At 43.5% G+C, this 27,445-nt stretch overlaps 1 protein-coding gene and 1 long non-coding RNA gene across 15 annotated transcripts in view; one reads left to right on the forward strand and one right to left on the reverse strand.

Annotated features, from left to right (window-relative positions):
- The window catches only part of PXDNL (peroxidasin like), a 454,660-nt gene that overhangs the window by 76,628 nt on the left and 350,587 nt on the right, over window positions 1–27,445 (reverse strand). For all 13 annotated transcript variants that reach the window (XM_023248448.2, XM_045049994.1, XM_045049993.1 and 10 more), the window contains 3 exons: window positions 20,317–20,425; window positions 18,442–18,599; window positions 14,726–16,211 (listed from right to left, as the gene is read on the reverse strand). In XM_023248448.2, the coding sequence (XP_023104216.2) occupies window positions 14,726–16,211; window positions 18,442–18,599; window positions 20,317–20,425 (1,753 nt within the window). The remainder of the gene's footprint in view (window positions 1–14,725; window positions 16,212–18,441; window positions 18,600–20,316; window positions 20,426–27,445) is intronic.
- On the forward strand, window positions 955–20,328 carry LOC123383171. 2 transcript variants are annotated; one of them, XR_006592624.1, is made up of 2 exons: window positions 955–1,640; window positions 18,298–20,328. It is a non-coding gene; the product is annotated as an uncharacterized LOC123383171 (long non-coding RNA). The 2 variants fall into 2 exon arrangements; XR_006592625.1 differs by lacking the exon at window positions 955–1,640 and adding an exon at window positions 16,562–17,297.

Consider the following 27,445-nt stretch of genomic DNA (forward strand, 5'->3'; position numbering starts at 1 on the left):
AGAGCCAGACTTACCACGAGGCAAATGAAAATAACTCTTCAGAGCTGGAACCACCGGGGTCCCTCCTCGGGCCCTAGAAAGAGCCTGTGATGTGTCCACGTGGCTACATGTGCTTATAAAATGTGCGTATGGATACATGCTAAGCCCTGCAATTCTGGGTCCCCTGACTTTGTAAACGCAGTTCCAGATGCTGGGCAAAGCACAAAAGAGTCCTCACGATGACTGAAACGGCACCTGACAGATTCTTCAAAATCGCACTTGAGAGATTGTCAAATGTGGCAATGCCATTTAATTCCTCTGTGCTGCCTCCCCTTTCTCAATCCTGGTTTATAAATAAGAGTAACCTAACAAATGTTTGTGGAATTGATCTAATACTGAGGGGACCAATGCTCTTCATGCAAACAGAAAAGCTAAGACGTTGATAACAGAATTTAGAAAAAAAAAGGATTTATTAAATTAAAGAAATTAGAAACAAGGGGGTTAAGAAAATTATGGGACACAAGAAGGAACCAGAAAAAATTTTAAAGAAACCTTACGTTTAATTAAAAAATAAAAGGTGAAGGGGTGCCTGGGTGGCTCAGTCGGTTAAGCGGCCGACTCTTGATTTTGGTTCAGGTCATGATCTCACGGTTCCTGAGTTCAAGCCCCCCATCGGGCTAGGCACTCACAGAGCGTAGCCTGCTTCGGATCCTATGCCTCCCTCTCTCTGCCTCTCCCCCACTTGTGCTCTCTCTCTCTCTCTCTCAAAAATAAATGTTTAACATTTTTTTTAAATAAAAGGTGAAATTACAGAAGAGAGGACATTGAAGGATTAACAGACAGGATACAATTGGGTTTCCAAGGGGAGAAAATGATGTCATAGAATAACTCAACAGACATGAAAAGTAGGAAACACCACAACGGAACAGGATATATCGGAAAACAGGCAACACGTGGCTATGTTATCACTTTCTTTTTTCTTTTTTAGCAGAGAAAAAAAATAGCTTTGGAAAACTTAAAAAAAAAGATCATTGCCTAATGAGACCCATACTTACTTCAATTGACTTTCAGGGCAGTTAGCCTGCCCCCCTCTAAATCACTAGCATAATGTCACCGGATAATGGGACTGTCACAATGTAATTCCATAGCGCCCCCACTGCTCCTTTCTTTCTTTTCTAAGGGAAGATTATATAAGATTACAACACATTAGGGTAGCATGTGCCTCTCTTGCTACAGGTACTGACACTAATGGATCTTAGCTCCACTTGCCTGAGAAATAACCGTGTTCTATAGATTGGCAACAAACAGGCCCGCAGTCAGGGACATCGGCTTCAACAGACCACCCACGGTTCCGAGAAAAAAAGGACAGACTTGATGGGCAATCCGAATATAGCATTCATTTATGTTTGATTTGTGATCGAAATTGCAGTTTTCTTTCCCTTTGCACACGTCAAGTCGGATGCTGTGCGCTGAGACGCCCCCACTGGCCGCACACTGCAGGCGTGTTCTGGGACAGTGTGACACGGGGACCTGGGAAGACCCCCACTGTTCCCAAAGAGCTTCCTTAGCAGAGCACAAGCTACCTGTATTTCCACACAACTCAGTGGTAACTGAGTCCTGAGAGGCCGGGATGCATGTGAACATTTATCGGGAAGTAAACAGTAAGTAAACAAGGCATATGTCAGTCGAAATTAGCCTTTTCTTCTCAAGAGCTTGTAGCAAAGCAATTTTCTATTTTTAGCTCACAGGAGAAAAACAGGGACTTGATTATATTTTTAGCTTCTGAAAAGTAACTTTTCCACTGGACAGCTGGGAAGGAAATTCTTAGTTACATTTTACTTTTTAGTATTTTAATGAATGTTTTTGCCCTAACTATTCTAAGGCGATCTTCACAGACAGGTCATGTATGAACATGCACCCATCAGGTCCGATACTCAACCAAAGTATTTAATTTAGGCTTTGGGCTAAAAAATAAAAAGTTGATCAAACATGTTAGACTACTACTGTCCTTAAAGCGATTCTCTACTGGGTACTGTTAATGGCCAGAAGTCATGATAAAATAAGAGAAAATAAACTTGCCTATTTAAAATTCAGATTTAATTCCTTAACTGGTAAATTAGTTGCAAATAATTCCCAATGCTCATATTCTATTCATGTTATCATCACAAATTACACTGCAATTTTTACAGGGTTTTTTTTTTGTAGTTGTTTAAGTTAAGATATAGTAAAAATTATTTATGTGACATATTACAATTTACTTCAATTTAAATTTATTTGTAAAGATTTACATAGCCCAAATCCGTGATCTAAAGCAAGAAGAATTAAAATCCTTCGAAACCAAAAGGAAAATAAAACAACAAAAAAATATGTACTCTAACAAATATTTGCGAAGAACCAGGCATTGTTAGATAGGAAGGCTGCCAGATGTGAAGGATAGAAAGTTTAAGGAGATACAGCATTTTCCTTCAGGACGCTCAGCGTTCAATGAAAAGGTTGAGCACATAAGCAGTCACAGTAAGAGAAGTATTTTTCTGTAAGTAAGAACAAAGTGCCTACAGACCACGGAGGAAAAGTCTGCTCTGCAGAGGTAACAATATTCAAAAACTTTGATTTGAATCTGAAAGACTGAGGTGGTCTTAACCGAGGAGGTGAAGGAGAGGAAGGTTTTCCAGGCAGAAGGAACAGCTTATGCAAAGACATAAATGCCAGAAAGATCATGGCGTTCTGGGGGGAAAGGGCAAAAGTGAACAGCGAAACAGGTAACGCACAGAACGCCCGGGGTTTGGCTTGCAAAACAAGAAACAGAGCTGGAAATGTAGGTTCGTGTCAGAGTCTAAAGGGACTTGTCTCCAAGTACAGTATGTTTCTTAACCTAATTGGAAAGAGGAAATCCCATGATGTTTTTAAGCAGAGGTGACATGTTCTAATTTGTGCTCTGCCATAATTCTGATGCTGTAAGAAAACAGGAATGCAGCGGAGGAAAACACAGAGAGAATGGTGCTAAAAAGTCAGGTGGAGGTAGAGAGAAACCTAAAATACAGATTTAATTAAGGAAGGTAACAACTTTTGTGCAAACAATTGCACTAAGGCTGAATCGTAGGGGAAACAACTACCTGCGTGAGAATGAATGTAAGATTCTGTTTCTGGCTGTGGAGTCGTAAGTGGAAAAGTGGTGGGATTCTCAGACACAGAGAGCTGTGACACTGAGGCTTGTCTTTCCAGGAAGCAACTTTATTCGTGCTGGCATGGCTCAGTTGGATTTGTACTGAAGAACTGAGCCCCGAACTACACCCCTGTAGTTTTTTTTTGTTTTTTTTTTTAACGTTTATTTATTTTTGGGACAGAGAGAGACAGAGCATGAATGGGGGAGGGGCAGAGAGAGAGGGAGACACAAAATCAGAAGCAGGCTCCAGGCTCCGAGCCATCAGCCCAGAGCCTGATGCGGGGCTCGAACTCATGGACCGCGAGATCGTGACCTGGTTGAAGTCGGACGCTTAACCGACTGTGCCACCCAGGCGCCCCTTTAGTTTTATATATATATATATATATATATATATATATATATATATATATATATTTTCTACTTCTGTGTCTCCCATATATGGTAACACACAAACATGCAGTCTGATTAAGTGGTCTCATGTTAAGGTCATGAGGGATGTTGTCATGTATGTGTATAGCCAGGTGGCCTTGAGGTTTTTTGTTTCTGTTTTTGTTTTCCTTATGGAGGGGACCCTACCACAGAAAGAGACTAGTCTTTCCATTACAAACAACCATAAAAGAGTTCAAAATATGAGTGCATAGTTTTCAGACATTGGACAATAGGCAGCATAAACCTAAGAGACTTGAGGAAAGGGAAACCTCTCACAAAGGCCCAGCTTTGTGCCTGGGGAAAACTTACCCTAGGCCGTGCACGTTGCTAGAATTCAAGGTGGTGCTGTGCTGAGGGATCCTGACCAGAATTCAGAGCAGCTGAAGCTGCTGAAACACAGAGCGGAGGGGGCCAGAGCTTGGGAGGGGCTGGGCCAGCCCTTGAGTGGGGGGAATACCTGAGTCCTAGAGACAGCAACGACCACAGGGGGTTGAATCAGAACAGAAGACCCCTGTAACACCTTAGTAACCTCAGACAGACAGGCAAGGCACAGAACACCAAGTCTTCGGATCGGCTCTGTCCTCACAAGGATAAAACACACTCCAAGAAAGCCTAAAGCCTAGCATCTGCATGGGAGACAGAGCTTGGAGACTGGTCCGCTCAAGTCAGTGAGGCCCAGTGGATAACGCCCTGGGCTTTCCATATTTCCAGTGAGAAAAACCATAAAGCAAAAACCTATCCAAGTCCAAGGTGGCATCCCAGTAGTTGATATGCATTGAAGAGTTACAAGACAGAAAACAAAAAATGTGGTCCGCACATTAGAAAAGAAGTAGTCAATGCTACTCAACTCCAAAAGTACGGCTGTGATGTTGAACTGATCAGGAAAGGACATTAAAGGAGTTCTCACCGACGTACTCCAAAATTAAATAAGATACGTTCTTAATGAGGTATCATTTCGGTAAACGTCACCAGAGAACTGGCAACCGTAAAGACATGTAAATTCGGGGACCGGTGTAACTGAAATGAAAATTTCACGTGACGTTTGTAAAAGGGGGTTGAGGACGGCAGAAGAGCCCGTGAACTTGAAAGAAAAATCAGTGGAAAATATCAACCTGAAGAAGAGACAAGCAGAGCTCCCAAGTGATCCAGAAAGTACACTGTTAGACTTCCGTTCAAGAGAGACGGACACGGAAGTCCACGCAAAGACTTGCCTATGAGTCTTCACTGGCAGCATCACTCAGAATAAACACTGGAAACATCCTAATGGCCACCTCAGGTGAATGAATAAACAAATATGGGTACATCCATACAAATACTACCACTCACGTTCACAACAAAATATCTCATCTATGGACACAGCTGACACCTGGGTGAATTTTCAAAAGCACGGTGAGCAAAACAGGCCAAGCCTAAAAGAGTATAGACGGTACAATTCCATTTTACATGAAGTCCCAGAAACCACCAGTGATAGAGACCTGATCGGGGGCGGCCGGGGAGGGCCTGGGTGGGAAGCTTAAGTGCAAAGAGCAAGAGGTAAATTTCTGAGGTGAGGAAACGTTCTTGGTCTTTACCGGGTAATCATTACACAGGTATGAACACTGTTCAAAGTCATCACGCTGTATACTTACAATGTGCATTTCACCGCATATTACAGTCGCCATATAATGATTAAAAATGTAATTTTGGTTTAGTCAGATTGGGAGATTTAGGCAAAATATACTAAATTGCATCCAGATATATATTTTTTGGCAAAATAGAATTTAAAAATAAAATGAAGCACATATTTTGATCATGATAAAGTGTTCTATAAAGTATGTAGAAATATTATTTCATCTTGTATAGAACCAGGACTAATTAAGTTACAGGATAATATTAGTATATATTACCATAATGTATAGCATAACAGTATAACATAGTATAAATGTCCTCAATGATTATCATGGTAAAATAATCTAATACAGCCTCAATTTTCAAAGGCAGGAATAAAGGCAGATTCTGAAAGAAATTCATTTCTAAAACACAATTACTAAGACTCATCACGATAACATCCACCAAACTGATGCTAAATTAAATGTCATTAAATGTCATGCTTTAAAGTGTTGAATTAATTATTTTGCATTCCGTTTTTGCTAAATGAACGGTCTTGAGTGCCTTCTAAGAACGGGACCTCTGGGTATAACTGACTGACAACCTGATTTTTAATTGGCCTCTTGTCACTTTTTATTTGCTCAGTCGTGTGTTTTCCTTGTTTCAGGGCTACAAGGTTGATTGAATGAGTTTTTAATTTTTTGAAATTGGGGTGAAGGTAATGCAAGAATCGAACACACATGTGGCTTGCTGTGCTGTACCTTTCCACTCCTTTGTACGTATAAAATTAGAATACATCGTAGTTAATTGAGGCCACTAAATATTTGATGGAAAAGTAAATTGGTATGGATAAGTGTAAAAACTTGGTTTACACCTAAGAAAACTTTGTCCAGTCAGAGGCTTCAAACTGAGACTAATTTTCAAACCCAGGGCCCTTAGGGAACTAAAAGGAGCCTCGCCAGGCGGCCACACTTCCCCGGTGTCTCCCAAAGTGCTGCACTGCACTAGGCCATGTGCTCAGCTCTGGGGACTCAGAGATAAATGAGACAATTTCTCTGCAACCAAGAAGGACAGACTCTTGGAACCCCGTCATTAAATTAATACGTTCCCTAGAAAGGCAGAAATGTGACGGAATGAAAGCGACCAGGAGAGGAAAGGCTCTAAAAATGGCATTTACGGTCTAGCAACAGGAGTTGGTATAATTGTAAGACGGTGTACTTCTAAAAGTATTGTTTAGAGAAAATACGATACTCGGGAATCTTGGGCTGGCTGTGCTCTGAAATCCTGTATGTGACCTTGGGAGCTGAGAGAGAGCCATCTGCAGTGCACCATATGTATAAAACAGGAGATAAGGGAGCTGAGGGAGAACGAAAAATAAATCCTGAACAGAAAGGAGCAGCGATAAGAGGTGGAGAGAAAATGCCGGTCCTCTGGAGGCCTGGCTATATTTAAACGGTCGAGTATCCTTCTGTAACTGAAAGAACAAAGTCACTCCCTCCAATAGGGACAGGAGACAAGGACAGTTGAGCAAGGACTAAGAACAGAGGGGAGTTTCCAGTCTGGGGCTGCTTTTGGCTAAAGGGAGCAACCATTTCAAGAGACGAGGCGGGCGGGCCCCCACTGCACATGCGTGGTAGGCCCGAGGGGGAAAGGAGGGTGCCGGACGGATATGGGTGCCAAATCCATGGGAGAAGAGCGTCCATGGGCGGCTTTAAGAATCTGAGGCCTCTAATAATACATGCAGAATCTGGGTTGTGTAGTTTTGCTGCGTTTCTCTGCAAAAGAAGGTTCGAAGCTTCTGGAAGATTTTCCAAGTGGTCTAGCATGAAGTGGCTAAGAGTCACTGTTTTCACAGCAACTGAACTTGCTAACATACTAACCATTCAATGAAGTCAAAGGGCTGATGTTGACGAAAGGTCCTTTAAGGCAGGTAGGAGTATGGAAGTTTGAGACATTTAGAAGCACAAGAGCCAGGAGTCTTGAGGGAACGAGGGCCAAGTCCTGAGCAGAGTGGGGGCAGGGGGGCAGAGACAGACGTAAGCTACTGAGAAGCCGTCACTGCAGTCTGACCCTGTGGTACCTCAGGGTGGAAAAGAGGAGAAACTAAGTGCTTTTGTTTTTTTAATAGTATCCAGTGAAGCAGCTACAAGATAGGAGTAGGTACTGAATATAAATTACTTGCTTGGCAAATTATAAGCTATTCTTTAAAAAAGCTGAGGCAGCTGCACATCCCCGTGAGAATGGGTGACAAAAAACCTCGCACTTATTAAAGAACAGAAGTAACCACATCCACAAAAAATACACACGTTATATTTTCAAAAGAGGATTCAAAAATAGCTTTCAAAATGGCCTCTCTCTGTTTGAGAATTTATGTTCGCCACTCAATGGATGATTAATCCTCACGTTCTGCTTATTATATGTTTTGCAAAGAATAGAGAGAAAAATAGAAATAGAGAATACAGAGAAAGAGCGTGTTTTTTTAAGAGTAAAAATAATCCCATAAAAAAAGAAATAAGGGCACCTTGTCAGCTCTGTTGACTAACCGTCCTACTCTTGATTTCAGCTCAGGTCACGATCTCATGGTTTGTGAGTTCAAGCCCTGCATTGGGCTCTGCACTGACAGTGTGGAGCCTGCTTGGGATTCTCTCTCTCTCTCTCTCTCTGCCCCTCCAACTCATGCTCTTTCTCTCTCTCTCAAAATAAATAAAAGATATTAAAAGATCTTCTAAAAAGTTAAAAAATAAGTAATTCATTTTTGAGTAATTTTTGTATGGTCTTTTAACTCTTTGAATTTTTTTTTTCAACGTTTATTTATTTTTGGGACAGAGAGAGACAGAGCATGAACGGGGGAGGGGCAGATAGAGAGGAAGACACAGAATCGGAAACAGGCTCCAGGCTCTGAGCCATCAGCCCAGAGCCTGACGCGGGGCTCGAACTCACGGACCGTGAGATCGTGACCTGGCTGAAGTCGGACGCTTAACCTACTGTGCCACCCAGGCGCCCCTAACTCTTTGAAAACTAAAACATTTTGACAAGGAAAGGAGGAAAGGAGGAGGGAGGGAGGAAGGGAGGGGGGAGGGAGGGAGGGAGGGGGGAGGGAAGGAAGGAAGGAAGGAAGGAAGGAAGGAAGGAAGGAAGGAAGGAAAGAAGGAGGGAAGAGAGAGAGGGAGAGGGAGGGAGGAAGAGAAGGAAGGAGGGGCAGACAAGGGAAAGCAGGGAGGGGAAAGGAGGGAAAGAAGAAGAGGGGAGGCAAGGGAGGAAGGGGGGGAACTGAGAGCTTTACCACTGAGGTCAGGCCACAACAGGGATGTCCACTCACCAGTTATTCAACATAGTGTTGGAAGTCCTCGCCTTAGCAATCAGACAACAAAAAGAAATAAAAGGTATCTAATTCAGCAAGGAGGAAGTCAAACTTTCACTCTTCACAGATGACACGATACTCTATATGGAAAACCCAAAGAGAGCCCAAATGTCCATCGATGGATGAATGGATAAAGATGTGATACACACACACACACACACACACACACACACACACACACACAAAATGGAGTATTACTCGGCAATCAAAAAGAATGAAATCTTGCCATTTGCAACGACGTGGATGGAACTAGAGTGTATTATGCTAAGCGCAATTAGTCAGGGAAAGACAAGTATCATATGACTTCACTCATATGAGGACTTTCAGAAACAAATCAGATGAACACAAGGGAAGGGAAGCAAAAATAAGATAAAAACAGAGAGGGAGACAAACCATAAGAGACTTAAATACAGAGAACAAACTGAGGGTTGCTGGAGGAGTGTTGGGTGGGGGGAATGGGCTACACGGTGACGGGCATTAAGGACGGAACGTGTTGGGATGGGCACTGGGCGTCGTATGTAACTGACGAATCACTAAATTCTTTCCTCGAATCATCATTATAGTATATGTTAACTAACTTGGATTTAAACTTTAAAAAATAGGGGAAAAAATTTCAAGGTTCAAGTAAAAAAACTAATAATGTTTTGTTTGTTTCTCTGTATGCTCAACGTCACTCGTCCAAATACGAAATACGAATCCAAAGCACGGTGAGGTATCACCTCACACCTGTCAGAATGGCTAACATTTACAACTCAGGCAATGGCAGATGTTGGCGAGGATGCGGAGAAAGAGGAACCGCGGTGCACTGCTGGTGGGAATGTAAACTGACGAGCCACCGTGGGAAACAGCATGGGGGGCTGGGTTTTGACACCACCTTCGTGAAGAAATTCTTACCGATTTGCTAGCTGCCCCTGTTCCACGTGTCACAGGAGAGGGTTATGTGGGTTGTGATTCCCCCGACCCTGAGCTCCTCGAGGAGAATCCAAAGCGCCTCCCCATTCCGACTGAAATGAACCGAAAGGTGACGAAAACCCTGTCCCAGTGCGGCTTTCCTGTGACAGATCACGTGCTGTTCGTGGTCGTTTCAGAGAAAGTTATAGCATGGATTTCCAATGTTGTTCCGGCTTTTTAAAAGCTACCTAAAGGATCCAACGTGAAGGTACAAGCAACAAGGAAAATCAGATTTTACTTCCAGGTGGTGAACTGTCACAAGCCTTCAACATTAACACAAGTGAAGAAAATCGTTAGCTTTGTAGACCTGATGACCCTTAAAGATGGGGGGGGGATATATTCTGGAATATGAAGATGTTGTATGTCGATTAAAACTATTAAGTGGGGGTTCCTGGGTGGCTCCGTCAGTTAAGCGTCTGGTTCTCGATTTTGGCTCGGGTCATGATCTCACCGTCATGAGATCAAGTCTTGCTTCAGGGTCCATGCTGGGTGTGGAGCCTGCGCTCCCCATTCCTGCCCACGTGGATGGGGATGGACGGCCCTGGGGTTGGGGACTCCTGCCCGAGCTGCTGTCCTGCCCACGTGGATGGGGGGGGACGGCCCTGGGGTTGGGGACTCCTGGCCGACCTGCTGTCCTGCCCACGTGGATGGGGGCGGACGGCCCTGGGGTTGGGGACTCCTGGCCGACCTGCTGTCCTGCCCACGTGGATGGGGGCGGACGGCCCTGGGGTTGGGGACTCCTGGCCGACCTGCTGTCCTGCCCACATGGATGGGGACAGACGGCCCTGGGGTTGGCGACTCCTGCCCGAGCTGCAGCTACAGCCTCGTGAGCTGTCAGCTGGGAATCAGTGGAGATTACAAACTTATCACAGCCATACTTGTGATTTGGATTATGTAATTTAATTATGTGTTACATAAAATAATGAAACCTTTGTGTAAAAGAGGAGAGTACTCAGTCCTGTGAAAACGAAACTCAGGGTTTGGGGAAGGATCGTCAAAAGGAGAGTCAAACCCCAATGCCAATTAGTTGCGCCTTACGTGACTATAAACTGTAGGGGGAAATGTAAACAAGGAATCTGCATTCATACCATCGCTTCCGTGGAACATTCCTATTCCCCTTTCGGAACCAACCCGTACCCACAAAAGATTCAGCCTGGGCATGAGCTTATGCCCAAACCCGGTGACTGAGAATCCTGATCAGCAGATCTGTGTCACAGCAGCAATAACAAAACCGGAATTCAGACTCTGCCCCTCACCTCCCCGCCCCCCTCCTGCCCCAAAGCACAAGTTACAGGACTTAATGTGCGCTCAAATGTGTGAAGCTGAAATACCTAAGACGAGCCTAGGCCTTATTTTTATGACTCTCTGCTTTAGCCGATTCTTAATCTGTCTTGATTACCTGAACTATGAAGTTTTTAATGTTCCGGGACAGCCTTTATTTCGTTGACCTAAGGATGCACTCTCCTTGCTTCCACATTTGCCTGGAGAGGTTTAGAAACAAACTTAAAGCCACGCTTGCAAATTAACGTGAAAAGGAAAACAAGTAACAAGTAACAGAAGGTACAGAGAGAACTGTGTAAATCGGCCTAGTTAGAGCCAGTGACATCAGCCCCTGACAAACAGAAATCTACAGACTTGCAGACGGAGACGGTCAACACGACTCCAAGGTACCTGTTTTGTGCTCATGGCTGAATGAGTCCATGGCTGCTCTTTCCAAATTCACAAAGGATGTCCGGCCAGAGCCAGGGCAGAGTCAGACCCGTGGCAGCCTAAGGGGAACGTAGCATTGCTGTGCCTCCTGGCCTCCCGCACCCACCCACCCTGGTCAGTCCTGCACCCCTCGGGCTAAGAACTTGCACCAGGTTGCACAAAAGTTCCCATGGTTCCAGTATCCCCCAAAGCCAGGATAAGGACTCCTTGTTCAGTTTTCAGAAGACTCAGTGTTAAGGTCCCAAATGCATTAAAGGAGCACACAGAAAAAAAAAAAAAAAACAATAAAATAAAATAAAATAAAATAAAATAAAATAAAATAAAATAAAATAAAATAAAGGAGCACACAGAAAGCCAGGCAGTCGTGTGAACAGTGTGCAGTGTATGGACCACTGTCCAGCTCAGAGGCCAGTCCTGCCTTGCACTGGCCACTGGGAGGCCGTGTCCTGCAGCAGGGGGCTGGTATCTATGATCCGGCCTAATGTCACTTCCGTCAATGACCAGCAGCCTGAGGGCTTTAGGATTCAGGAGGACGTTGTAATGAGAACACTTTTTTTTTTTTTTTTTTTTTTTAGTTTTTTAAGAGACAGAGAGACAGAGCGCGAATGGGGAAGGGGCAGAGAGAGAGAGAGAGAGAGAGGGAGACACAGAGTCGGAAACAGGCTCCAGGCTCAGAGCTATCAGCACAGAGCCCGCGGGGCTCCAACCCACCAGCTGTGAGATCGTGACCAGAGCCAAAGTGGGACACTTAACTGACTCAGCCACCCAGGCGCCCCTGTGATGAGAACATTGTCAAAGGACACATTTCGGCTACTCTATAATTGGTGGTGAATTTGCAAGTAAGCTGCATATTGAGAAGTGGGACTCCAATGAATTGCAAAGCAAGCCTTGCCCCCAGGTTTATTCTATGCAGACAGTGTCTTCACAGGAAACGTTTAGAATACCGATAGTGTTGCATATACCATCAGGAGCCTATCTATGCTGCCTTCCTATGCTGCCTTCCCGCTCCACCTGGATTGTTCCAGAAACCATGGAATTCCTTGCTGGAGCCTCTCCTCCTCCCCAGGGATCTGGTGCAGGTCAGCATTTCACAGAGAAGTCTCTCCTCAGTCACTCTCCTGCTTTAAACACAGGAGGAAAGGGGCGCCTGGGTGGGTCAGTCGGTTAAGCGGCCGACTTCAACTCAGGTCATGATCTCGCGGTCCGTCAGTTCGAGCCCCGCGTCGGGCTCTGTGCTGACGGCTCAGAGCCTGGAGCCTGTTTCCGATTCTGTGTCTCCCTCTCTCTGACCCTCCCCCGTTCATGCTCTGTCTCTCTCTGCCTCAAAAATAAATAAACGTTAAAAAAATAATAAAAAGTAAATAAACACAGGAGGAAGATCAAACTCCCTCGCGTGGCACACAGGGCCCTTTAAAAGCTACCCCCGGTCACCTTCCTACTCCCAGCCTCCTGCCACACAGCCCCACACGTTCCTGCTTCTTCCCTCTCCCTGGGATGCTGCCCGCTCTTCCCACGTCATTCAACTTATCACACGCAGAAAATTCCAGGAGCAGATCAAATGGCATCTTTTATCAGTAGCTTGCTGTGTATCTCACACGTACCTTCCATTTCTCAGCTCTGTGCTCCCATAACATTCAATTCCCATCTCTATGACAGCCCTTTCCACACCGATTACAGCCAGCTCCCTGCCTTCCCAGCAGGCTGTCAGCCTCTCCAGAGCACGGACGCTATTTCCTTCATCTCGGGTCTCAGTGCCTAGCACAGGGCGGGATCACAGCAGATGTGCGAGCTAATAATGATGCTGACAACTGAAATGATCCTGCCATAATAAATGTAGCCACAGCTAACGCTTACTGATTGCCCACGAGGCACCAGAACTGTAGGTATTTGATACATTCTATACAATTTCATCTTTGCACAACTCTGAGGACGCAGTGCTTTCTCATACATAGATATTTAAACTGTTTAAATACTTTTCACAAGCTCTCAGCACTAATAGGGGGTGGAATAATGATTTAAACGAGGTCTCCCTGAGTCCAAAGTCGATGTTCTGCAAATTCAACCTGCAGGATGCTCTGATTTGTTCTGCATGTATTATCATTTTCACAGTTTAACATTCTACATCACTATGAAACAGATTCTAGTGGCATAAACACATTCACATCTTTGGTGTTACCAAAAAAGTCCTAATATTGACAATTAGCTCCATAATTTGCAATTTTAAGCTTCTCTGAAAGATGTCCCATTAATACACCATAAGCTATTAATAAACACGTAAGCCTATGTTTAGCCTACTATAGACAAAACTTCTTAATGAAACATTTTTTTTCTTTTTTCATTGTTTTAGGGGATGAATGGTGGGGAGCATAAGGAACAGGTAGAGTTGTTTCCTGGAAACGTACTCTACTGGTAAAAGTTAATCTGAATCTCACATAAAAAGAACGTAATATTGGGGCACCTGGGTGGCTCAGTGGGTTAAGTGCTGACTTCACCTCTGGTCACGATCTCACAGTTCATGATCTCACATACGAGTTCGAGCCCCGAGTGGAGCCCGGAGTCAAGCCCCCAGTCGGGCTCTGTGCTGACAGCTCGCAGTCTGGAGCTGTAGCAGGATTCTCGCACAGAGTCCTGACGCTGAGGCTTTTCTTTCCAGGAAGCAACTTTACTCCTGCTGGTACTGCTCAGTTGCGTTCATACCCTAAGAACTGAGCCCCCAAACAGTCCAGGGGGTAGTTTTTAGTATATTTTCCACTTCTTTGTCTCCCATATATGGTAACACACAAACATGCGGTCTGAGTGGTCTCATGTTACAAGGTCATGAGGGATGTTCTCAGGTGCACATAGAGCCAGGTTGCCTTGACGATTTTTTTCCTCCTTAGGGAGGTGACCCTATCACAGAGCCTGCTTCCGATTCTGTCTCTCTCTCTCTCTCTCTCTCTCTCTCTCTCTCTCTCTGCTCCTCCCCCGCTCATGCTCTCTCTCTCTCAAACATACAATAAACATTAAAAAGTAATTAAAAAAATACGAAAAGAAGAGAACATAATACTAATACTTTACTGAAAGACATTAACGATACGGTGAATGAGCTTCGACTTGCGTTCTGACGATAAATTTAGAATTGTTTGTCCTTTCGGCAAAAACTAACTTTTGTTTTCATTTCACTACTTTGCCCTGCCTAAGAAAGCCCGTGTGACGGATGGCCTTTTCCGAGGCTTTACATCAGAACTTGTGACCTTATCACATCAGTGAAAAGGCCTTTATTGGGTTACCAGGGAGCATGCGTGCGCCAGGCGCGCCAGCCCCTCGTCTCGTAGTTGAGACTTACTCACAAGTACTTAGCAAAGAGGCAGCAGTACTGAGCCACAAAGGCGGCTCCTGCTTAGTGTCTAGCAACCCCTCCTTTAATGCTTGAGTCCTCCCGCGCTAGCAACGACCGCAATCACATCCCCAGGCAGCCAAAGCCGTCCGCGCAAAGCTCTCCTTTAACGCTTCTCCCGCTCCGCTCCCGAGAAACGTCTACGTCCAGGCAGCATTTGCACACTTACTTTTTCAGTTTTTGCCGAATCCCTGCGTCTTTAATCTCGTTCCGAAGGTCCTCGAACCTCTCCGCCGAGCTCAAGTTGCAGAACACCCGGAAGTCGGCGTAGGGGGGGATGCCGTGGTCCCGCCCCCTCTGGATGTTGGTGGCCGCCAGATCCAAGGCCACGGAGCGGGCGCTGGAGAAGAGCTTCTCGGTCAGCTCCAGGCTCAGCAGCTGGGACGGCACCCGCAGTTTGGCCGCCGTGCCAAACAGCCCCCGAAGGAGGGGGTCTATCCCGCCCTCCTCGATTATCCTGGACGGCGCAAAGAAGGCCTTGTGCAGTGGCAGGTGGCCTTCGGGGATCTCCCCGAAGCTGCCGTTCAGCCGCTGCAGGACCGGGTTGATTAACGTGTGGCCGAACCTGAAGGCCGCGGTGGCGAAGGAGTTCAGGATGCCCGCGTTCACACTGGGGTCGTAGCCCCGGTACCCCCGCAGCAGCCTCATGCCCGGCTCCCCCAGGATCTTGGGCAGCCAGTGGCTGTAGGTGATGTGCTGCAGCTCGGCGCCCACGATCTTCCTGGCCTCGTGGTACAGGGTGTCTCCGTCCCAGTGGGGGTTCAGGGCGCGCAGCTCCGAGGCCAGCCTGTTGTGCTCCCGGAGCCACAGCGTGTGCATGGCCGTGAGCGCCGGCTGCTCGTTGGCCCGGTGGTCCCCGGCCAGGAAGCAGGGGCTGCGGCCCGCCCGCCCGGGCCCGCCGCATTCGGTGGGCGGGCCCGGCGCGAAGGGCAGCAGGTGCTTTCCCGAGGGGGCCCACGGCGGGCCGGTCCTCAGGAGCCCCCGCGGCGCGGCCAGGTCCCGGAGCGCCCGGGACTCCCGCTCCGAGCTCCCGTACACGTTGGAGCCGTCGAGGTAGGAGGTGAGCTGGTTGGCCTGCTCGCGCGCGTACACCGAGCTCGCCGCCGGCGACGTCGCGCCGCTGCCGCACACGGGGCTGGAGCGCGCGAAGAACAGGCAGGCCGCCTGGGCGCGGCGGGGGTCGCCGTCGGGCAGCTGGATGGGGAAGCAGGGGGGGTCGTTCGTGCACACCGCGCTGCACGGCCGCCCGTCCGAGAAGCGCGCCGTGCTCAGCGCGGGCACCGTGTGGCCCAGGTCGTGGTCCAGAAACTGGCCCCACTGCATGAGCATGTGCGTGTACCGGTCGTCCGGGGTGACCGTGGCCGTGGCCGCCAGCTCCGTGGACACCAGCCTGGGCGACGGGAGGGGCTGGCGGCCCGCGCCGCGCGGCAGGTTGAAGCCGTTGTCGTAGGCAGGCTTCAGGATGCGCTCGAAGGCCGTCCGGGACGCGCCCCACGCGGGGTGCTGCAGGTTGTTGCACGTGCCGTCCGCGGCTCGGTACTTCTGGTGGAAGCACAGGTCCGAGCAGTCGGGCACCTGCCTGTGCGCGGTGCAGCCCGACAGGTTGGCGAGGAGGCTGAGGTAGCGCGGGGACACCAGGTCGTTGTAGCGGAATTCTGAAATGCAGAGCAGCGAGGGAGGGAGTGAGGACGGCGGTCCCTGGGGCGGAGGGAGGGGAGGGACCTCGGACCCAGGAGCCGTGGGGACGGGCCACTCCGGGGAGGGGGGGGGGCACACGTCTTTCCTACATCCAGCAGGATTTCATTAGAACAAAACCGAAAGTTCCAAGTTCTAATAAAAGCGGGGGGGGGGGGGGGGGGGGGCGAGGGGGACGCCTGGGTGGCTCCGTGGGTTAAGCATCCGACTTGGGCTCAGGTCATGATCTCACAGTTCGTGGGTTCAAGCCCCACACCAGGCTCTGTACTGACAGCTCAGAGCCTGGAGCCTTCTTCAGGTTCTGTGTCACCTCTCTCTGTGTGTCCCTCCCCCGCCTGTGCGCTCTGTCATTCTCTCAAAAATAAATAAACATTAAAAAACTTTTAATGGGGGTGGGGGATGCTTAGTGATGCCTCTCTTAGGAGCAATGACTAACTGCTAGAATGAACAAGAAAGGAGAGACACGTTCCAGTTCTCCTCAAACTCCTAGTTCTGCGTCTTTACCAATACAATGTTGGTAAAGATTTGTTATCACAAGATTGTAACTTTTTTTCCTCCAGTTCAGAATCCTTTCTTTCAGGTTTTGTGCTCCTGGAAGACAGGGTCTAAGATGTGTTCGTGGGGATGGTGTGAAGATTAACCCGAATGATATCTGACATGCAGGGGTGAAGCAGTAACTTCCAAACTATTACAAACTGCCACTCCCCAGGGAAGGTCCCACACAACCCGGAGGTGTTCCGGAGCCCCTCTTTTAACAGAGCTTAAAAAACTGCAGCATAATCCTAAATCTGCAAAGACTGTTCACTAAGTCCTGTTTGCTAAGAGTTATTATCCCTAATGAATCATCAGAAACTGGCTCATGATACCAGGACCACTTGTCTTTCCTCTGGATAAGATGGTCTCGGGTTGGGCCCTCAGATACCTTAATCTTGGAAATGTACAATAATCTTCCTGTATATAAAGACTTGGATCCTGGGTTCACTTTCAGGGCAAACTGATCCTGGAGGGAAAAAACGGCCTTTAACTTCACAAATAATAAGACAGAGGTAGGACAACATAGTGGGTTTTTTTCTTGGGAAAATTTTGCTAACGCTCTTTCATATTTTAAATGAGAATATATACTCGGTTTGGCAAAATAAGCATCATGCACAGTGGATGCGTATTTTAGCAAAGCTAAATCTGTAGATATTGATTGCTTATTTTCTAGTTATGTATTTAGACTAAGTTATTCTTGAAAATTGCTTCTTCTAATAGATATGTGTGAGAAGAGAAATCAAAGACCCATTGTCCTGACCTGAAACTTAGGAATGTAGAACTGGGCTTTCGCAGACCTGACCTTGGCTAACTCATGCTAGTAAGACTCAAAATTAAGCAGACAGAAATTTGATTCAAGTGCTAATATGGACTCTATGGAAATTTCACTTGGATATTTCTCTTAAGGAAGCTATGAAACCCGAGACATAACGGACCACTAGGGGCTATTAAATAGAGCTTTGGAAAAATTGTATAGGGCACTAAGGCGTGGGTCAGGCACAGAAACGGCCCTGTGCACTGTATCTTGGTTTATTTTCTGAAGGGGAATAAAGAAAGTGCAAACCTCTAGAAGTTGCTGTTGTGCTCACAGAGCACACAGTGTATAGCAAAGAATCACATTCATTTAATTTTAAAGAGAAAGATGTAGAAAATATGAAAGATTTCTATATCAGTCTCATTTGACATTTACTAAATAAATGTCTGCTTTGGGGAAAAAAAAAACATGAGAATTTCAGTATAGCAAAAGAGAAAAAAAAAAGATTGGAAGGGATACGTAAGCTATAGACAGAGGAAGGAATTCAGATAAATTCGCTGAATCACTGAGGTGATTCCCATGATAAGTAGAGGCACATTACCCTGGGAGTAAAGCCTTTACTATAGGAAGGAGTAGTATCTTTTGGATTCAAAAAGTAAGTGCACCTAAAATGGTTCTCCTAGATATACTAGACATATACAGCTGGTAGACCTTGACAGGTTTGGATACATCGTGATCATACTTCTTTTGAATTACAGTTCTTACGAGAAACGTCTGCATCCATTTGGTAAAAGCGGTAAATTAATTTCTGAATCACATGGTGTTTTGGAGGAGAAAAGCTGAGGCACGATCAGTTTCGCTACGGACAGGAGGCTGAGAACGGAATGCCTCCAGAAGCTGACCTCTGCCTTCCAGATCAACGGTGAGCCCCTGCTTCACGTGTTCCTGGATCAGCAGAAGCGTGTGCTCAAAAATCTCCCCAGCTCTGGCTGTCTCCACAGTAAACGGGTCATGCGGATAACGAAACTGAGCCAGCAGATCAGCAGGGGTGCGAGGCTTTCTGCAAGTGACAAAAGACAGCACTGTTCACAAGGCAAGCCTGCAGAATCCATGAATCTCACGTGTACTGTGCATTGAAGAATACATTTCCCGAACAATCAAGAAGAAGGAAAGCTTCACGATAAGCTTCACAGGGGATCTGAGAGTTCTTTTCCTATTTCATTAGTGAGTCCCAAGTGGCAGTGGCAGTGCTGAACTCAAAAGATACATTTTTAATGAATCAATGCTTTAAAGAGCAGTTTTGTATAAAAGGCAACACCTATGGTGAAAAATAAACTTGTGGGGTCCACACATAGGTCCTAGTGAACCCTCTGAAATAGTGTGCAGTGCACCCAGTTTCTGGGTCGTGGCACTGTCTTCTCTTTCCTCATATGTAACTGCCTGGAAATTCCCATCCACCTTTAAAATCCTGCTCAGGCATCACTCTCCCCACAAAGTCTCCCTAGTAATCCCAACGAACTACCACCTTCTCAATTACTTCTGTATCGTCACATACAACTCTTACGTATGCAACGAGATGTACTTAAATTGCTGACATATTGTGTCCTCCACCACAGAAAGACTGTGTTAGGGATGAGATAATGCCTTATTCATCTTTATATTCCAAGTACCAAGCCTACTGACGAGCACACAGTAGTGGTTTGTACACATTGAAGAACTGAAGTATGTTGAAAGAATATTAGCCACTGAGAATGCGAGACTGTTTGAGAGATTTTGGTCAGCTAAGGCACATCTGGTACTCTGTGTCTGAAATCATAATTAACTTTAGATCACAGAACAATAGTGATCATATTAATAGCTCACTTTAATTAAGCCTTTCTATGTGACAGACACTATTGAAACAATTTATCTGTACTAACTTACTCAATCTTCCTAACAAGTATGTCCATGAAGCAGATCTCATCGTTAGCCCCATTTTCCAGGCAAGAAGGTTGAGGTACTAAGACGCTCAGTCACTTGCCCAAGGTTGCCCAGATAGAAAGCGATAAAGTGAGGAATCACAATAGACTATAAGTAGGGTGGATGGCTCTAGAACACAAGTCCATGATCAGGACGCCATGCTGTTTCTAAGTATGCAGGGAAGAGAGCTGTACTGGATTATGGCATTATAACATATTCCTTCTTGACCAACAACTACAAAGACCGGGTATAGGCTTTGACTTTGAAGACAACAGTTCTGTTTTCTTTAATACGTTCGGGGGATGCAAAGCGCCCCATGTACTTCCATTAGGACTGACGGGGACTTTGTAGAACTGGAAGGCTTCACCATTCTAAAGATACTGGTGACTCAAATGAAAACAAACCAAAATATTACATTATCCGAAACAAAACTTCCACCTGTAAGCTGTCGGTTCACGACCAGATGTGTTCAACCTGACCATCAGTGTCAACTCCGGAACTGGCAGGAGCACTGGGTCTGATAGTGGTGGGTGGTTGAGGACCTAACAGAGCCCACTGCCCGAGCCCTATTGTGGGGCCACACAGAGCAGATCTGTGATGTAAATTTCTGCCATTTGGATCCTATGTGGAATAAGTTTCATTCTCTTTGAGGCTGAGCTGGCAACGGTGGCTAGCCCAGAGGGTGATAACACAAAACTGAAGAAAACACCTACTTTGGCACTTTATGCACTATGCCTGCTGTGATTTATGGAGATTATAAAAACCAAGTAGAACTGAAGTGAAAACAATTTTGCAATCAAAATAAAATAAATTCTTACTGTGAAAACAAATGTCTTCGTGTGGAGTTAATTGCACTGTCAACCCTCTGTACCGCGTCAAGAATGGATGATTCAACAAAGTCATCGCCAGCTTGTCTAGCCTGTATTGCTTTGAAAATCAATTCCATGATTAAAAGTATCAAACAGACCTTGAAGTTAGGAACGATCTCATATAAATGGCATTACAAAAACTTCCAAGACAATAAAAATGTTATACAGTGTCCACATGATACTGTCCATTGCAGAAGAGTAGGTTAACGATCCCGAAGCAAAGCTTCCAGCAACAATACCAGCATTATTTAGGGAACAAAAACATTCCACAATCTAGTAAAGCTATGTGAAATATTTCTTTTTTTGTAACACCAATTCAAATGGGATCCAAGTGTGTTAGTAATTTGTCATCTTTGGAAAGGTATGAAATGCCTATCTCTTCAGCCACCTTGCTTTAATGTTAAACATTAAAATGAAGTAAATATTATCACATCCCTATGGAGATTTCTTACAGCAAGAATTGAACTCTCAGTAAGAACTCAGTGAAAAATAACTCATGTTGTTTCTATAGCTCTTCAGTGTGTGAGAATTCTATCAATTTGGATATTATCCACAAAGGAAGCTTTTGACTTAAAGTAGAGAGAATTAGTGAGAATTCTCACTAATTTTCATTAGTGAGAATATTAAAAGCATAACAAGAATTTATATGACATAATTAAAACAATAACTTCTTTGCATTGTTGAACACTGAAAGCGAGAGTAAGTATAGCTCCAACAATTGTATTTAAAGATAATGTCATTAAGGAGATACAAAAGAGTGAAAACTTTAAATAAAAATAGGAAGGTGTGCGCTTTATATATTAGCACCTACGTATCATATATTGCATTATATAATATATTAAATTACAAATGTATATTTATATGTATAGAAGTACATATATCTATGTTTATGTATTTTGGACTAGAGGAATGCAAATAGTATTCCACAACTGCTTGTTATAAAAAATATTCCTTTGTATCACAAAAATACACACATATTGGATTGGTTCATTGTCCTAGAAAGATCACTAACATAAAAAATTTCCAGAAAAAATACCAATAATATAGATATTATAAGGAAAACAGTAAAATCAAGGTCTTGAAAGACGTACTTGATAAACGGGATTATGGGCAGTACTTATGAGATGGAGGTTATACTGTCAATGCAATTCAGTCTTTATCATGACCGCAATATTAAAACTCCAGAACATCAATTTTACCTTTTAGAGTTCAAAAATCACATTGGATTAACTATACATTCACTAAAGGTAATTGAAAGGAAACAGAGACAAACTGATTAATTTGATTACATGAAATTAACATTTTCCATTCAAGGAAAGACACAGAGGCAAAAAGGTCACAGACAAATAACACAATAGGTAACATATTTGTAATTTCTAAATCTGACGTAGAATATTCTGTTTCATTCAAGGAATTCCTGTAACGCACTGAGAAAAAATACATACAGTCAAGCTGCAAAAGGGGAAACCCCCCAAATTAGGAAGTATAGAGCAGATGTTGAAAGCCTCATAAATAAAATTTAAAATACCAGTGAACTACCATTTTATGCTTCTGGAGAAAATGAAACAGCTGATTAATGGCAACTTTTGGCAGGGGTGAGTGGACACGGTGGGCTGGTGAGAATGTAGCATTGACACTCCTATTTCCAAGATTTTGTTTAGTGAGCTATATATTTTTGGATTTGCTTTTACTTACGAAATTGACATATGTGCACACCCCCTCACCCAGCAATCGCATTCCCACGTATATATATCCAGAGAAATTCTCAACAAATCCATAAGGGATACAAACGAGAGTGCTCATTGCAACTTTGTGTGGAAGGAATTAGGGAAAACTTTCAGCAATGGCAGTGTGGGTGGGAAAAATGTGGTGGACGTACAGTATGAAATACCATGCAGCTGTTAGAATTAGCTGGATGGACACATGCCCTGATGCTAAAACGCGTGCTTAATGTAAGAATTACGAAGCTGAGATTACCAGAAAATGATTTAATTAAATATAATATAAATGCACTGTAGTTGCTACATACATAGTGAGCATGTGGCGAGGAGGGGTATTGGCTTATAAGCAGATGGATTAATCAACCAATTAAGCAATCAATCAATATAACTGCAATGATTATGAGAAAACAATATTCTCCAATACCTAACATGATATATACCTTGTGGTATGTTCAAAAACAGGTCAGGAAGAATAAGCCCACTCAAATTGTTAAGTTTACTTGATAATAAAGGAACCAAGATCAATCAAATCAATCTAGGCTGACCTGTTGGTGGACGAGACATTAGCCTTTTCTTTATCGTTTCCTTTTAACTCCCTTACCCGCGAACCTCAAGTGTAGAGAGTGGCATCAACGATGTGTTCTTATTTATGACAATTACTGTCATTGGACCCCTGCACCTGTGTGTATGATACACGATCAAAGGTCTATTTGGATTTGGAAGTAAGAAGGTTATGTGTAGGGCTGAGTTATCACACAGTGCACAATGCAGGTCAAAACTCAAAAGGCGGTTCACTATGGCAGATAGAACTTGGGAAACGATATCTAAAGTTTGGGAGAGCATCGATTAACATGTTAATCTGAATTTTATTTGTTTCATAATTTTGCTTTTATTCTGTTTGTAAAATAGTTTGGCTATTATGGTTGTATAAAATGTATAGGCATAAGGAATTTAAAAAAAATCTCATCTTCATCTTTTGACTTATTCATAAAGTGGAAATAATAAGACTTGCTCAACATATAGCTCAGGCCAAACATGATTATTAAATAAAAAGGCATGCAAAGTTCTCTGAAAACTACAGGTCACGATGCAAATATTAGGTGCCTTTCAATAATGACTATGTTCGAAACCCATAAGTAATCCATACTCTCATACTATTACCAATTGCTCCTCTGTCGTCCTATCATTTCTTCAACTTGACCCGCTTTTTCTCCATGTTAATAAGAAACCAACAAGTGCGGAGATGTGAAAAGGAGAGGAAAGTAACAAGAAAAGTGGCAAAATATGTAAATATTGTTTGCAATAATTAAATTATAATGTGCGCAAACAGAAAGCACATAAAAGTTGTTCACAGATTATTAAAAGTACATTAAATATGTAGCATGTTCACAAAGAAAATATTTGTGGTAACAATAACTCTCACTTATGTCATTTTAATTATGAATTCTTAAGGTTTCATAGTTTTATGATAAAATAAAACTACCCTTTTTACTATTCATTCGGTCTCAGTATTGTTTTATTTGCTATGGTACAAATTGCGAACAGATTTCCATAATGTTCTCAGAACAGCACTGCATTATGCGGAGCAAATTCAGTTTATTGGGGCACATTAGAATCAAACAATACTATTAATATTTTATTTGTCTTAAAAACTACCTCAGTTGACGTTGTAGGGGTAGAATGTTCAGAAAATGTTGAGTATATTCTCCATCTTTTTATGCAAAATTCTGCAGATGTGAAGGAAGAACTAGATCATTTTCTTTTGTTAAATCTTGGGCTTAAAATGTGGGGAAGAAGTGTCAGTAGGGTTACAGAACGATCACGTTTAAAGTTGTCTAATGAACATCCCCTTTCAGTTCTGTCCATGCACCTATCACCTATCACCTCCAAGGAAGATAAAGTCCAAAGATAAATGTGAGTCCTTTGAGGAAAGGGGAGTTTGGGGTCATGGCCCACCAACTACTGTGAGCCCACCCTGTCAGAGCATGGCCCAGATGGGAAGGATGTGGCAGGGGGTGGGGGCTGGGGGGGGGAGGGAGAGGGCAGAACAGGACGGAGCCAGAGGAGGAACACTGCCACAGGACACCTTCACTCTCACCACAGAATCCCTAGACCTCAATAAAAGCTGAGTTTCTTTCACAACTGCATATTCTTTATCTCCCCCTCCATCTTGGAAAAAAGTAGCCAGGTAATGTAACTATCATAACTAAATAGACCTTACCACATTAAATCTTCCCTTAAAGAGGACGGCAGACTGCCAATGACGCTGGACAGAGATGTCCTAGGAAACCAGACAGTCCCACAGCATACAAATGGACACTAATGACTGCCTCTGTGAGATAATTTTCTCTGAACAGCAACAACTCTGCCTTACTCATCATTTTGCATCATTAAGTATGTAAATGGGCTCACTGTCTTGCAGGCTCCACCATGATTTCAGAAATGGGAAAGGAAAGACACTAACTACTTCTTTTTGGTTTTAATAATTGAGGTGTGCCTTTGATTTTCATTATTTGCTTTCTTTATAATTTCTTAACTATCCAAACATTACTACTCTAAAATTTTGTTCTTGAAATTTAATGCTAATTTTTATTAACATGTGGCTTATATCAGGATAGACGTATGTTTTCAGAATAGGTTTTATATAGGGGTGCCTAGGTGGCTCAGTCTGTTAAGCGTCCGACTCTCGGTTTTGGCTCAGGTCATGATCTCACGTTTCCTGACATTGAGCCCCATGTGGGGCTCTGTGCTGACAGTGCAGAGCCTGATTGAGATTCTCTCTGTCTCCTTCTCTCTCTGCCCCTCCCCTGCTCATGCTCGCTCTCTCTCTCTCAAAATAAATTTTAAAACATTCTAAAAAACAATAGGTTTTCTATATAAATGGATGGGAAATGTGTTCAAAATGGATACAGGTATTATAAACATATGCAGATGTGTATTAGGTATATGTTGTTGTTTATAGAAATATTTCACCATTGTATTATTAAAGTCTGACAAGTGAACAAGATTGTCATGTATCTATTAATTATTATGTAAATTAATGACATAATCATGGTACATAAATAGCAATTTAAAATGATTCAATATATGGGGCGCCTGGGTGGCGCAGTCGGTTGAGCGTCCGACTTCAGCCAGGTCACGATCTCGCGGTCCGTGAGTTCGAGCCCCGCGTCGGGCTCTGGGCTGATGGCTCGGAGCCTGGAGCCTGTTTCCGATTCTGTGTCTCCCTCTCTCTCTGCCCCTCCCCCGTTCATGCTCTGTCTCTCTCTGTCCCAAAAATAAATAAAACGTTGAAAAAAAATTAAAAAAAATAAAATGATTCAATATCAATTTTACTTCATTGATATATTTGGGTAAAGATAATTAAAATTTTCTGATAGTTCATAGCTCACTCACTGAGCAACAACTTCAGTGGTTTTGAAACAGATGTTTTGTCTAGACAATGACAAGTAGGTGGATTAGAATGTCAAAAATCTGAGTTATTCATTCACAATTTCAAAAATAACTAGATCCCAAAAGAATTAAATAAGCCAATTGATAATATAGCACTTGGAACACATGGTAAATGCCCAAGAAATGTTAACTTTTTATTAGTAATATTAGTATCAGTTTAATAAAGGTTATTTACTTAACATAAAAGGAAAGGTCTCACTAACTTAAAGTCAACTGATGCCACCTTAATTCTCACTTATAACTTATCGGGTTGAGGATAGACTCAAGGTAGGGAATATTATAAGTGGAAATATTATTTAGAAAGCTATTGCAAAAACCCAAATGACCAAAGAATGAACTATAAGAGAGGAGGTCAGGTGGTGAAATGGAAAAGAAGCATTATTTGCAGCAAAAACTGGTAATACAGTTAGGGTAAAGAAGGAGGAGAGAGCAGAAAAAAATCGGAGGAGGCTCTGACTTCCTCCTTATAGAAGGACCTCGTTATGGACTGTATTGAAGGGAGTTCAGTTGCGAATACATTCAAGATGGGTTTTTAACATGTGGAATTGGAAGAACTGTGGGTCATCCAAAATGAAATGTCCAACATACAATTCGATCCCCAACTCGGAGTTTCAGAGAAGATGACGCTGTTTAGATTTATTGTTATATAATCACAAACAGTCCGTGTGTGTTATTTGTGCTGCAGAATTTTCATTTAACAAATGCTGTGTCACTATTTCGTTTTTGGCCTCGTCTGCATATTATCCCAGCGTCTCACTGGTAAACATCCCGTCGTGTAGATGTGCTCAAAACTGCTTCAGGACTATTGCTGCACATTTGAATACTATTGGAGAAGCAGAATTCCTACGCCAAGAAGGACTCTTGAGAGTGTCCAATTCCACTTTTTTAAGAAATGAGAAAGTTAATTCTAGTTATGGGTAAGTACGGTATCCAAAGTGGCTGAGATCAATAAAGGTAAAAGCATGATGACTTAACCCAGGCTTTCTCCCACTGTCTCACACTGCTAATGTTCAATATAAACATCTTGTGTCCTCAGTTAGACTGAGCCATTTTCACAAGCAAGAAATGAGTCAGAAGAACATACAGTGAATTATGAACTTCAGAACACTTAACGGCATATCAATATATATAGGAAGCGTTAAAATAAATCATGTTTTGGACCAAAATTGTGAGGCTTTTTTTTTTTTTTTTGGTTTAAAGCAATATGTGTAGCTTTCATATGCCAAATACTATCCAGAGACAGAAGTCTGCAGATCTGTGTAATGTTCGCCAATGTAAAATACTTCGAGGACAGCCTAGGGGAGAGGGTCTCAGTAAATACTGTATCAGCCTTAAAGGCTTTTAAACATGTATTAAAACTATTAAAAATCGATTACATCTATGGAAAAAAAACTCCTTAAAATAATTACACCTTGTGGAAACCCTTTTTTTTTTTGCTATTATAAATGCCTTACTTTGAACATCAACTCATTCAAATGTATGGTATATATATATATATATATATATATATATATATATAGAGAGAGAGAGAGAGAGAGAGAGAGAGAGAGAGAGAGGACTTCCTTGGTCTGCTATATATATATATATATATATATATATATATATATATATATATATAGCCCAGATTTTGCTTTCATTGTTGTTGTTTATTTTTATTATTTTGGATTACTTTCTATGGTTATATACTCCAGTACAGGATGGAAACTCAAAAGGCATGATCCTCTTTGTATCACTTATTACACCCTGAGTGGAGTTACAACATTCCATAACTGCTACATTGGGGCAGGAAGATTGGAAAATCCTCCCATAATGAACTGTCTTTTCCCTTTAATTAGGATGACTGGTGAATGAAAGAGCCTAAGTCATAAAATGTTCCATAAGTGATATTTTATATTGACACATTT

This window comes from Felis catus, chromosome F2, assembly GCF_018350175.1.
Source record: "Felis catus isolate Fca126 chromosome F2, F.catus_Fca126_mat1.0, whole genome shotgun sequence".
NCBI lineage: Eukaryota > Metazoa > Chordata > Mammalia > Carnivora > Felidae > Felis > Felis catus.